Source organism: Ochotona princeps, chromosome 10 (assembly GCF_030435755.1).
Source record: "Ochotona princeps isolate mOchPri1 chromosome 10, mOchPri1.hap1, whole genome shotgun sequence".
Lineage (NCBI taxonomy): Eukaryota > Metazoa > Chordata > Mammalia > Lagomorpha > Ochotonidae > Ochotona > Ochotona princeps.
Genome location: NC_080841.1, coordinates 35,130,793 through 35,145,206, shown reverse-complemented (window position 1 = coordinate 35,145,206; position 14,414 = coordinate 35,130,793). Strand labels below are relative to the sequence as shown.

The window sequence follows — 14,414 nt, the reverse complement described above, 5'->3', positions numbered from 1 at the left end:
GATTTCAAAGATCTTTTGCATCCAAACGATTTTTTTAATTAAATATTTTCTGCACATTTTTGAAGCACTCTTGTATACTACAATGTGGAAGAAGACTGAACTAAATTAATTTTAAGAAATCATAAGAAAAACACTTTTATGATAACAGAAAACTTGAACATCTCAAAATCTTATAGCAGAAGAAATGAAAACATCATACCTCAGTCACTGCTATAGAAAAGATGAAGCAGGGAAGTGTGGTGAGCACCACACACATCATCATAACAGGTCTCCTAGCAAGGGAAAAAAATAAGCAAAAGCAATTATGTACAAGATCAACAGTTCCTGTTATATTCTGCTAATTTTGCTGTTCCTGTTCCATTCATCTATAGTTTTTCTAAGAAGCTACGCTTCCCCATTTCTATTTCCCAAATGTTTGCGTACAGCAAAGAGGAACATTGCAAAACCAGACTGCTTTTCTTGAACAAAGGAGTGAGACATTTCTAAATAATGAACAAATCATTGGCGTCTAAAGCACCAAGAATCAAGTGAAGTGAACACTGGACATCTGCATAATTCATTAATGAGAATCCTACCCAAAAGTTCAGGCTCTGGTGACCAAGAAGAAAAGAACAGTATGACTTTCTCAATTAACGTTCTAACCTGTATCATAAAATTAATTTTCAAAAACACATTTAGAGATAATGAACTATTGAATATTTAAAAGATCACTCAAAGTAAAATGATTTAGATATTTTTCACTTGAACCAAAAAACATAAATACACAAAAAAAATGACTTAAGTTTTCAAACATGTTTAAGGAACCACATCTTAAGCTTTACATGATCAAATAGTTGTTGACCTATGTTATACATACTGCTCTATCTTGTGACAGAGAAAACTACAATGTGTGTTTGACATTGTTAGCTTAAAGGAAAATAAAAGACATTCAAAGTTTACCTGTAATGGAGTATGTCCCCTCTTTTCCTAATTACATTGATATGATCTATGTGTTTCTAAATGCAAGAAATGTTGGGCATTTCCAAATGACAATTTCTCTTTATCCCATCATGTCTCCCTCATCTCAGACTCATCTTAGGTATTCTAGAGGAAGACATAAATTAGCAGGGAGAACTGTCCCTCTCTCAGGGCAGATTCAGTGTGACTTGTTGAAAATCAGTTTGGGTAGGACTTCAACTCAGTAGCTTTGCCTCTTCGTTGGAACTCAGATCCAAGTTTCTGCAGCATTTCTCAAAAAGAAAGACTGGCTAAGCCATGAAAGAATCCTTTCCTTCTCAATATGACCTGTGAAGATGAAAAATGCCCCCCAAGGATTATTCCTGATCTCTTCTTTATCTTATCTCATCCACTGCCATGACTTAGGTACTACCCACATGCCCACTCAAATACATACTGATCTCTGGCTGAGCTTTAGACTTGGAGACACATCAAACTGACATCACTTAGATGTCAAACACAATGTCCGAAGAGAAATCCACATTCTGCTCCCTACCTGTTGAACTTCATCTTGCGATCCTGTCTGACATATTGCCAAAAGCCATTTCAAATATCTCCCTTATCATCTCCCACCTGTAACACTTCCTGAATGGTTTCCTATTAGTGTTTCTATTCTTGCCTAGCAACAGCTTCTCCATATTTTTAATGGAGTCATGTTTCTTAAATGTAGAATACATCTGTCACTGCCTTGCTCTTAAAAATTTCCAATGCTGGGGTAGAGGCTAGAATGAGGAGTCAATGGTTTCAATGCACTCAAAACTTCAGTTTCGCAGAATGAAGAGCGTTTTGTGAATGGATGAAATTTACAGCAGCACTACAATGTAAATGCACTTAATGTCATTAAATATACATCTAAAATCATCATAATGGCAAACATGTGTGCCTTACCATTTAATTTTCAATTATTTTTATTATTTTTCATGACACAGTTTTGTAGGTAATGAGATTTCCCCTGTATCTCCCATTTCTCCCTCCTCATCTTCCCCTGCCACAATTTCTCTCATACTATTACAGTAGCATAGTAGTTACAAATTTAACATTCTGCCATTTATGTTCATCATGGCATCGTATTTGCCACAATTTAGAAAAATCCAATGGATCCACATGTAGTTGGAAGAAAATTAAAACTAACCATCTCCCCAAACTACTTGCTGTATTTGAAATGTCTTTCCTTACTTTTACTCTTCTCTTAAAAATGACCTGCCAGACTTGGGAGAGGAGCTTTCTCTGATCCTTAGTTCCAACTTTGGGTCCCCATCCTCTCTGGCAATGACCATCAGGGTCGCTCCAGAGCCCCCTCCCCAAAAACAAACAAACAAATGAACAAACACAATCAGAATAGACAGAGAACAATAAGAAAAGCTTAGAACCAGACAGGAAACAGTCAGTGTGGATTCACATATACCTTACTAGGTAGGACACACAGATTAGATACTCCTCACTGGGGAATGGAAGAATTCTCTGCACACCCCTCCTAATACAGTTCTACACCTCAACTGTTGTCATATGCCTTGCTAGAGTTATAAGCTAGTTTAGACTTCTTAAAATCAGCCATGTTCAGCAGAATTATGTCTCAACGCTATGGACTGCTAAATACTAAAACGAGGACAGACACGAGACAGCTGAATAGTACCCTATAGCCATTTTAAGGTGTATAGAAACTGGTTATATATAAACCAAAACAAAAATGACAATGAAGTAGTCACAGGATGAGGTTGAGAGCTTGCATCTTGTAACATATTGGTTACTCAATACTATGACAATTAATACCATAATGTTGTAAATTGTCGTTGATGTTAAGTTGGGGCTTTTTATTGACCAGGATGATATTCTGCCAGCTCTACCTCCAGACCAGAGATGATCTCCCCAAGAAACCGTTGAATGTATCTGGACAATTAGATGCTGGACTCTTTGTTTGGTATATGCTTGCAATGAAAGACTCTCAACTGAATTTGATTTGTAATACTGCAACAAGGTGGAGGAATCCACCATGGGGGGAGGGGGGGAGGGGCTGGGGGAATCCCAGAGCCTATGAAACTGCGTCACATAATATAATGTAATTAATAATAATTTTAAAAATGACCTGCCAGCTCCATCATCTCCTCCCCCACTCCCCACAAACATAACTCCTCAAACTGCCTTTCTGTGTTTTGTGACCGTTCCAATTTTGCCCCACCTCAGATTTTCACACTGATAAGTTCTCTTTGCTAGGGATCTGTGCCCTACCTACTCAATGTCTGGCTGTTTACTGTCACTGACTGCTCCCAGTATGGTCTTTCCTTGTTGTTTTGTTTCCATATTTCGTGTGTGTGTGTGTGTGTGAGAGAGAGAGAGAGAGAGAAACATAAATGCAATCTTTATGACTACCTGAAATTCTACTGATGGGTGTTTTGTTATGTCTCTATCACCTCCCTCCGCCTTCATCTCCCAATATCCAAGGCAACATGGAATTTGATTTAGTTCTTTACTACTATCAGCTGGATGAACATGCTGGGCATTTAGTAAATACTATCGATGCTTCCCATTTTAAAAAGAAAGTGCAAGAAAATGTACACTTCACAAAACTGAATTGATTATATATTGAAATTATCCAAATTCTCCTTAGAATTCTATACAATAAGCCGTCACTCAAAATGATTACATACAGTTATCCAAATTCTTTTGATGTGGTAATATTTGTGTCTATCCATGGACACACTGTCCCTTTTATTTTATTTGAACTCCTTAGCGGAAACTGTAATCAGTCTCAAGGCAGTAAATAGGACAAATCCTAGATTTGTGACAATCTAATTTGGAAAAATCTGTTTAATAGTTACAGGACTAGGGCTGGTGTTTTGACATGGTAGGCTAAGCCTCCATATAATTTCGAGTCCCAGCTGCTTCATTTCCTATCCAGCTTCCTGCTTATGTCCTGGGCAAGAAAACAAAGAAGGATGACTCCAGTCCTTAGGCCCCAAAACCCATATGAGAGACCCAGAAGAAGCTCCTGGCTCTTGGCTTCAGATCAGCTCAGCTCTAGCCATTGTGGCCAGTTGGGGAGTCAACCAGCAGATGGCAGAAATCTCTTCCCTGTCATTCCTCTCTGTGTAACTCTGCCTTTCAAATAAAAATAAAAGCTTTGAATAGTTACAGCTCCTGATAATACAGCATAGATTGTTGTCAATACATTAGCTTCCACTAAAAGGCTAATGAAAACAAAGAAATACATTGTTCTCATCCAACTTTAAGGAGACCATTAAGCTAGAAAATATCTGGCCGATAGTAGGAATTCAATAAATACTAAATGAATAGGATAGTTGATAAATACCAATCCAAGTCTAGGTTTTATTTAATCAGAAATAATGCTAATCTGCACTTGGAATTGTTGATTTATTGTTAGGGTTTGTTTATAATTTATTTATTTTTACCTTTAGAAATATTTATTTGAAAGGCAGAATGACAGAGAGGGAAAGACAGAGATAAAAAGAGATCTTCCATCTGCTGTTTCACAGCCCAGTGCCTGCAATGGCCAGGGCTAAGACAGCCCAAAGCCAGGAGCCCTGAATTCTATCTGGGCTGCCTATCTGGGTGGCAAGGATTCAAAAGTTTGGCCATATTCCACTGCTTTCCCAGGCACCACGGTAAGGAACTGAGTCAGAAGAGGTGCAGCCAACTCTCAAACCAGCACTCTGACATAGGATGTTGGTGCTGAAAGCGATGGCTTAATCCCCTGTGTCATAACATGGGCTCCTGTTTAATAGTAAGTCTTATGGATTGAATGGTATCCCCCTACACACACCAAAAATCTAAAAAAATTAAAATGTTGAAATATCATGCCCAGTGTGATAGCCTAGTGGTTAAATCCCCACCTTGCACATATTGGAATCCCATATGGGCACCAGTTCATATTCCAGCTGCTCCATTTCCCATCCTGCTCCCTGCTTGTAGCCTGAGAAAATGGTAGAGGATGGCCTAAAGCCTTGGGACCCTGCATCCATGTGGAAGAACCAGGAGTGAACCAGCAGATGGAAGGTCTTTCTCTCTGTATCTCCTTCTCTCTGTATATCTGCCTTTCCCATAAAAATAAATAAATCTTACCAGAGAAATGTTGAAATACCAACATCTCTTATGGGTACTTTTTCAAGTGCCAACCACTGCATTTCTGATTCAGTCAAAATAAGCCTTCTTCTGGCATAAATAGCTTGTCTTAAGTATTATATTATGGTAATGAAAAGCTGACTAATACAGAAAAAGAGCTTCAAGGAAGGGAACAATTACTGAAAAGGTGTGAGTAATTAACTGGCAGAGGCAGGGAGACTTAAGAGGAGCTGGATGGAGAAAGCTGAGAAATCTACAAAAGTTGCATGCATAGCATTGTGGGGAATCCTTGTGAGGGCTTAGAAGAGCAGAATGGGGATAGGAACATGGACAGCAAACATCTTTTTGAGGTTATCTCAGACAGAAAATGAAGACTCTATGAGGAACGAGACTAAACTAAAGACTGCCTGAGACCAGGTAGCAAATAAACAGACTCTGTATCTCGCTGTCCTGATTTCTCGGTGGAAGGCTGAATTTAGAGTGAACGATCCGTTGCTAAGGGGATTAGTGTGGGTAAAAAGGAACCATGTGTGAATCAGCAAACCAGTGGGAGAAAAACACAAAAAGCTGTTCCTCCCAACATAGGCCCAGAGACTGGAAGGACTCATGAGATCCCAGTGCCAGCTCTAGGGTCCAGCTTGCTGGCCAAGTGCTCTCAAGTTGCATCAGTGCTAGTTCAAGTAAATCATCACTTGCCTGGCTCTTGCTGGTGACTCACCTTGGCACTGTCCATGTGATGGTGAGCAGCATGCAGAAGTCAGGCAGCTTCCATAAAGATCTGACTGGAAGCTCTGAGGGGGCAGGCAGAGCTAATGCTACAGAACTGGGCCCCATGCTGGGATGATGCCTAGTAAAGTTGTGGGAGTAAAGTCACAGAGAAGATTCCAGGAAGGAAGTTGTAGCAGCAACATGAAATGCTCATTGAGGAAAGTTGCACACAACATTCTGGGAAAAGCCTTGGGAATCTGCAGACACTAGCAGGCAGACAGTAGCAGGCAGCCTCAAACAGCAACTGTGTGGACAGAGATCTGCCTTGGACACACTGGGGCTCCAGGCACGCCTAGGTGAAAGAATCGATGAAAAAAATGTGAGTTCACAATGAGTTAAACATTCCTGTTTGTGCAGCAAGAATTCTGACCCTGAGGTTACTCACAGAGGAAGCATGAGGGGTGGAACAGGTCAAAGAATAACTTGGGAAATGACTGCTCAGAAATGAACAGAGATTCCTTTTTACTCATCCATGAAGTCAAAGTTCTTCTGCTTAGTTTTCCAAGCTCCCAATTTGGCCTGAATTCTCCAGCACATAACATTCTCGCTTTCAACTCTAAGCTACAATTTAGCTTAATTGGTTTGTGCAAGGTTCCACTCACAGGTGAAAGATGATTTCCAACCCAAGTCTTTCTGACCCTGAAACCACACTCCTACTCACTCTGCAATATTACCTATCCCATTGCTACTTTCTTTTCTAATAACCTGATCTTTTCCCATCAGCTAAAAAAACAAATGCATATTCCTACCTCAACTCCTGATTCATACTCCTTTTCTTCCTTGGAAATATCTTTCCATTTTCCACTACCATCTGTTCAACTCAGATCAAATCAAAAATTTCTTGTATGATTTTTGTGACTACCCTAAAACGTAGTGTTGTCTTAATAAATCTGAGACCATAAACCTCATTGAAAACCTACGATGCAAAACTGTGGAGTAGGCTGATGGGGCAGGGCAGCCAGGGAAGGAAGGGTGACTGAAAGGACACTCTTTGCCGTCAGTATCTAAGGCTCATGACTCTCTTACCTGGGCTACTAAAGGACTTGTGGGAGTCACACAAACGTTAGTGATACAGAAACAGTCTCTGGTTGGCACTTCTTGACCCTTCTCAGAAGGAATAGTGGGAAAAGGCCAGGAACTTAGGGAATGAGAAGAGAAACAGTCATGAAAAATAAAAGAGAAAGAGAAAGAATGTTTTAATGATAGCTCATGTTTTAGCTCAGTTAAAATTTGAGAATTTAAAATAGAGCCCCCCCCCCTTTCCTAATGCATGCTTACCAAGTATCCTGTAAGAACACCAAGTTTTAAGAAAAAATGGGGATAATTTTCTTCAACTCTTCCAAACTCTATGTAAGTATACACTCCACATGGAATGAGCTGGTAAATTTTTATACTTGTGTTTTTAAAATTGATTCTGAATTCCAAAAATACAACCTTTCTCATGGGTGCCGTGGTTGAGATGGCAGTGATGTGGCAACCATCACCTGCTTGATAAGCTTGGCACATGTACAGTAAGCTCTGGGAGGGTGCTCCAGAGATACAGCCTTGGGAATCGTCATCTTATCATTCGCAGTTTATATGATGATAATCAGTGAGAGCACTTACAGAGCAGTAGTAGGGAGATACTGGAGAGCCATGGCACACAGCTTCCAGTCATGGACAAATTCACTGGCTTTTATAGGGAGGGCAAAGGAGGTGAAGCTGGCAGAGGAGAACACAGGAAGATACATCGTGACAGGTTTTACTTACACAAAAGGAAATAAGGAGACTAATAACAAGAATTGCAGAAAACAGGGCAGTCCCTGTAAAATCACAAGTAGACTGTCTATGGCATGGTAACAAGGCATAGTAGGTGAGCCCTCTAAGAGTTCTTCCTGCTTTCATTTTCTGTGAAATACTATCAACATCTGGTTTTATGAACCAGGGAAAAAGAATAATTTCTTAGGGCGGAGCTGATGTCCAGGAAATCTTTTTCAAGAAGAGTACAAGCATATCAGAACACATCTATCATACTCATCCCGTAAGACTATAAAAGCTGAAAAATTCCTATAATCTAGTGATACTGAAGCATTTTATCTTCATATGTCTGGAGTGATACAGGTGTAAAAAAAATTTATGGTGCCCGGCGTCATGGCCTAGCCACTAAAGTCCTCACCTTAAACGTGCCGGGATCCCATATGGGCGCCGATTCTAATCCCGGCAGCCCTGCTTCCCATCCAGCTCCCTGCTTGTGGCCTAGGAAAGCAGTCAAGGACAGCCCAAAGACTTGGGACCCTGCACCCATGTGGGAGACCTGGAGGAAGTTCCTGGCTCCTGGCTTCGGATCAGCGCAGCACCGGCTGTTGAGGTCACTTGGGGAGTGAATCCTCAGATGGAAGATCTTCCTCTCTGTCTCTCCTTCTCTCTGTATATCCGACTTTGTAATAAAAATAAATAAATCTTAAAAAAAAAAACCTATGGAGCCACTGGGCTGCAGTCATATAAAAATAGGACATACACAAGTATGAACAACATGTAATGCTTGATAATTGCAAAAATATTGTGTGATTTATGTCTTTAATAAATTATACATTTTAAGAGTCTTTTGGACTGTATTCCTTTAACTTATTCAAGTAACCCTATAAAGCAATGTCATTGTTATGAGTTAAACAGTATGTCTCCCCGAAACTGATGCAGCCACTTAAACTCTGGAGTCTTAATGGCTGAGGGGATAGAGTGGAGACTTGGTCTAAGGGTGGCAGAGAGGTGAGGCATGTGTAAGATATTTAGGCCTTTAGAAAAGTGTCCTAGGTAGTGCTTCTCTGTTTTTTAAGATGTATTTATTTTATTTAAAAATTAGAGTTACAGAGAAAGAGAGGGAGAGACAGAAATATATCTTTCATTTTCTGGTTCATTCACCAAATGGCTGCAGTGACCAGAGCTGGGCTGGTCTGAAGCCAGGAGCCAGAAGTGTCTTCTAGGTCTCCAATATGGGCTTGAGCCATCCTTTGCTGCTTTCCCAAGCCATAAGCAGGGAGGTTTATAATCTATAATCCCCAACTAGAAGCATAAATAAGCCTTTTCTCTCCCCCATCCAAAAAAAACGTTCTTAGGCATAGTAATAAAAGTAGGCTAACACAACTGTTAAGTGGTGCATGACTGTATTACCTCATGGACAGGGACTGTTGGGGAATGGGTATGAAAAAAAACAAGGACAGCAACAGGTAATGGTCCTCAGAATATTAGTTTCAACAATACTGTGCATGCTTCCTTAAACAGAAATAATCAGGACAAATGACTGACACTGAATCTGGTTGTATAAAAACTGGGGGAACTTTGCCAGAAAATCAAACATTACAATGTTCTTGTAAAAATGAATAAAATATCATAGAGAACAATACACTGATGCAACAGGAATGAAGAATTCATGGAATACAGTGACTCACTGCATTGGGTTGGGAAACAACCAAAAGAATGGATATGATGAATCAAGGAAGAGAAAGCTTGCAGCTAAGTAGGACAAAATGTTTGACTCTACTAGGTCTATAAGATGACCTAGTCACTGAGAGAAACAGGAACATGCTGGGAAAACGCTAAGCTTTTGTTAATGGTATTTTACCAATGACCTCTCAGAAGAGCAGAAAAAGAATGTGCTCATTTCCTTCCAGTTGGTCGTTGGTACTATGGTGCACAGATGTTCTCGGTGGCGTGCATTACATGGGTGTGTGCCACTGAGGAACAGTAAAGCAGAATTTTGGTTCAACTCCTCCTTAACTGTAGAATCTTTCTACACTTGTGCCTCAATTTCCCCATTTCAATGAAAGACTAGAACTGTTCTTAGACATAAACATCAGGAAACTAGAATTATACAATGTGTTTAGAATTATGCCTGGCACAAAGCAGTTGCTCAATAATAACTGTTTTTATTTTATTATGATTACATCTGCAACTATCTAAACAAAATTTTATTAAATATGACAAGTAGTGAAGCAAGGTAGAATGTATTCCAAAACGTTGAGGTCCTCAAACTTGTCACTGCCCAGAATTCTAACATGTCATTGTACTCTGAAGCACTCAGGAAAATCCTATATTTATGAAATAGACTGCTAAGTTCAAAGACAGCATGGGAATTCCCACAATCCCTGCAGGATCCTCCTGTTCTACAGTGTACCTTCTCAGCTGAGATGGGCTCCACTGCCAGGTTCCCCTGTAGCTTAGTGGTTTCACACATTCTACAGAGATTCCAGGAAAGGCGTTCACTGACTTACTGAAATATACTCACACAGCTTGGTGTTTGTATAAATACCCTTTTTCCATTTTTCCCATCATCTCCCAAGTCCTTATGAAATATGACAAGTAATCTTTTTTTTAAAAAGACATTACTTACTAAAGAATAAGGAAGTATTTAAAAAGAGTAAAGGAAGAGGGCTGGATTAAAGTTCAGGCTTAGCCACTGATTTAATTTTTGTCTTGAGTCCTAGCAAATGGTTTTCTCCCTTATGAAAATAGGAATTATGTCTCTTGCCCAACTTCACAACACTGGCATGCATGTCAAGTAAGAAACTAAAATATCAAAGCATTCGGTAAATGCAAAAAAAATCATTTCCTAAGATACGGTCATCTGTTTATTGCCTATTCTCAAAGGATAAAAGTTATAAAAATATTCTCCTAATTGAGGGCTATCACTGATAACATGCAACTTTGTTTTGTTTGTCACCACTTCTATAACTTTCAGAATCATTCTGGAATAACACAAGATCATATTTTAAATGAAATTATTCATTCAATCCAGGGTAACAAAATTAATATTCACTAAGTGCATCCTATGTGACAGATACTATGCTAGAAATTTTATATGCATAGTATTATACATTTTCTTAAAGCAACACTCCAAGAGAGAAACTAGGTTGACCATGTTTTGCTCATGAGAAAACCAAAACTCAAGGAAGGTAAATCACTCACACAAGGTCCCACAGTCTTCATCATAGCTGGGATGTGATCCAGGTCTGTCTTTGTCTTAGCTTTATTGCCAGGGCACATCTATTACTAGCTCAGGATTCCTTCTTCCTGGAATCTCAGCTTCATAGAGTTCCTGAAGTCAACGTGGGCCTTCATGGAAACTCTAGAATGGTCTCATCAGCATTGAAGAATGGGAGTTTGGTGCAGTGGTTCAAATACTACTTAGGATAATTGCTTCCCGCATCAGAGTGCCTGGGTGTGAATCCTGGCTCCACTTGCAAGTACAGCTTGCTGATAGGGGAGTCCCTGGAAGCAATAGGTGATGACTTGGGTAGTCCTGTACCACACGGAAGACACGGGCTCCTGGCTTTGGTCGAGCCAAGCCCAGGCTCTTGTGGGAATTTGGAGAGTAAAATAGGTAGCACATTGGGCCCGGCACCGTGGCCTAGCAGCTAAAGTCCTCGCTTTGAATGCACCCAGATCTCATATGGGCACCGGTTCTAATCTCGGCAGCTCCACTTCCCATCCAGCTCCCCGCTTGTGGCCTGGGAAAGCAGTCGAGGATGGCTGGGAGACCTGGAGGAAGTTCCTGGCCCCTGACTTTGGATCGGCACAGCACTGACCATTGCGCTCACTTGGGGAGTGAATCATCGGATGGAAGATCTTCCTCTCTGTCTCTCCTCCTCTCTGTATATCCGCCTTTCCAAGAAAAATGAGCAAATCTTCGAAAAAAAAGAAATATTAAAAAAATTAGGTAGCATATGACAAGAGATGTCTCTCTGTCTCTCCATCTTTCAAATAAAATGAAAATAAATTAAAACAATCTGTGAATGCTACAGATCCATAACACTTCACATAAACAATTATTTAGATTGTTCTTAAAAATAATCTGCACTTTATGGGCCCAGCGCCATGGCCTAGCAGCTGAAGTCCTCGCCTTGAAAGCCCCAGGATCCCATTTGGGCGCCAGTTCTAATCCCGGCAGCTCCACTTCCCTTCCAGCTCCCTGCTTGTGGCCTGGGAAAGCAGTCGAGGACGGCCCAAAGCTTTGGGACCCTGCACCAGCGTGGGAGACCTGGAAGAGGTTCCAGGTTCCCGGCTTCGGATCAGCGCAGCACTGGCAGTTGCGCTCACTTGGGGAGTGAATCATCGGATGGAAGATCTTCCTCTCTGTCTCTCCTCCTCTCTGTATATTTGACTTTGTAATAAAAAATAAAATAAATCTTAAAAAAAATAATAATCTGCAGTTTAAATCTCTATACAGTAGTGATTATTTCTGCATCATCTTCATTTAGCGTTTAAAATACTCTGAATTACCACAAGCATATTATAATATTCAGATATAAATCTTTGACAATCAGAAACAGTATCCACATACACATCTTTGTGGAAAGAATATATTTTACTGATGCTGAAAGAGTTACATTTTCCTTGACTCACACTTTTCAGATCAGAAAGACCGAAAGAAAAGTTGCATGATATAGAGATTAAATAGACCTATATATATCTGGGATTAAAAAAGCCCACTCTGCCACTTACTAGCTTTTTCTCTCACAAATGTAATCACTTTTACAAGTATCAATCTCTTCTCATTCATAAATTGACAACACTAGCAACAACGCATCCATGGCTAGTCATAAAACTTACATTTAACTGTACAGAAAAGATAAAAAGTTCCCAGAACAGTGTTCAGTAGCAGTTCCTTCTCTCCCAGTCCAATGAAAGGTCAATATAAAATAAATGGGACAATGAGGAAGTTTTACAGTTTCGTTGAAAGATAACCTGTCTTCTATCTAAAGCTATTGAAAGCACTTGTGGCCAGAACACCCACAGACAGAAATTAAAGACTGGAACTGTATTTCTCAAAAGAAATCACTGGAAGATGTCATTTTCGTGATAATTCAGCTGAAAGGAAATACCCAGATTGGATATACAAAACAGTCTGATTAGACACCACAGGCAAGTGGAAAACCACATGCACTGAAGAGTAAAAATGAAAGACTGCTTTCCTCCTTAATCCCATTTGTCCAAGGTCATTGGGACCACGTCTTTCAAAGAGATAGTTTACAGTAGCGGAAACAGAGATGCAGAGTCAAGGTCTGCCTCTTGCAAATCCGGTTAGACTGACTTCAGGAGAGTTGTGTTAATCTCCCTGCGCTCAGACTTCTTTTGGAGGTGGTGCAGACACTGTCTGGGATGCTCACATTCCACAGGATGAAGTCCTGGCTTACTGACTTCCCATACAACTTCCTGTGAATCACACCCTGGAAAGCAGCAGGTCGTGCCTCCCACCATTCACGTGGGAGATCCCTGGTGAGTTTCTGACTCCTGGCTGCTGTGGGCGTTTGGAGGAGTCAGAAAGCATGTGGAAGATCACCTCTGACTGTTTCTCTGTGGGTCTCTTTCTCTGGTTTTCAATTAAACAGAGAAATAATAAAATATTTTTAAATGATAAACTCACAATAAAGCCTTATGAAATAGAAACGTTTCGTCAAATCAGTTCTTGTATGAGGTGATACAGAATGAAGTAAGATTCATTTTTTATATAGTACACAATCTGTAAAAAATAGTAACTCTAGCTGACTAGCAATACTTATCATAGTGACATGGAAAGATTTGCTTCCTGAACGAAATTCAGAAGCTTGAGTCCCAAGGTTGGGTGCCACTGCAAAAAGCAAACAAAACAAAGCAAAGCAAAAGCAGAAATGCTTCCCTGGTCTGTCAAGTGCCAGCACCCAGTGTGTTACCCCTGTTGTCACTTGGGCCTTGTACCAGTCCTTCCTTCAAAATGCCCCATCCAGCCATGAATCTGTGCAGGCAAAGCAACTCCTGGAGGGACCGGAGGGAAGAGGAGAAGGGCTGAACCCAGCTTCCAGCTATCTCTCAGGTGACCCTGGAATTCAAGTCAGTGTTCAGAAAGCCCCTAGACCCACTAATGAAAAGAAGTGCCAACAAAAAGTGGATTATTTCTGGAAGCCCCTGAGAGCCCTGCCCTCAGTGGAAGTAGCGTGACAAAGTTGATGGGGTCACAGGTAGTATCAGGTCATGAAGAGCACTTCCGGAACTCCACCCCTCAGTTCTGCTCTCCAGCGCCCTCCCAGTGGGCATAGCAAGACCAACGAAAAAGTCCCGTAAGCATTACTTTTACATTATTGTCCTTTAACTGATTCTTGCTTTTCAATGTAGAGAAAAAATTAACTTATCAAGAAAAACAAAGAAATCATAGAGGAGTAAGAATCAGATCTGAAGATATAAAACAAAATAACACAAACATATCAAAGATTATTTTTTCTCAGTACTTTATATACATCAATAAAATCACTAGATAAATCATCAAATAATTCAACAGTAAATCTCAATTTATTTCAACTATTTCTGTATTCCTACAAAAATATTTCCCTGCCACAAGAATTTGTTAACAGAATTTGTTAACACAGAATTACTCTTAAAAATCAAAGCAAAGGAACAAATTTAGTATCTAAAATAGTTAATGGCCAAAATATGCCTTAGACCTGCAAAACGCAAAGCAAACATTTAAAAAATAATTACATTCAGTTTTACACAAAAGATTCTGTATTCTAATCTCTGATGATTTATCTAAGTTAACTGTGATACCTTTATGGAGTTGATATAAG

General features: G+C 40.0%; 1 protein-coding gene across 1 annotated transcript in view; it reads right to left on the bottom strand.

Annotated features, from left to right (window-relative positions):
* Positions 1–14,414, bottom strand: part of TMEM236 (transmembrane protein 236) — a 46,844-nt gene that overhangs the window by 31,453 nt on the left and 977 nt on the right. The window contains exon 2 of the mRNA XM_058669300.1: positions 200–272. Coding sequence (XP_058525283.1) covers positions 200–272 — 73 coding nt within the window. The remainder of the gene's footprint in view (positions 1–199; positions 273–14,414) is intronic.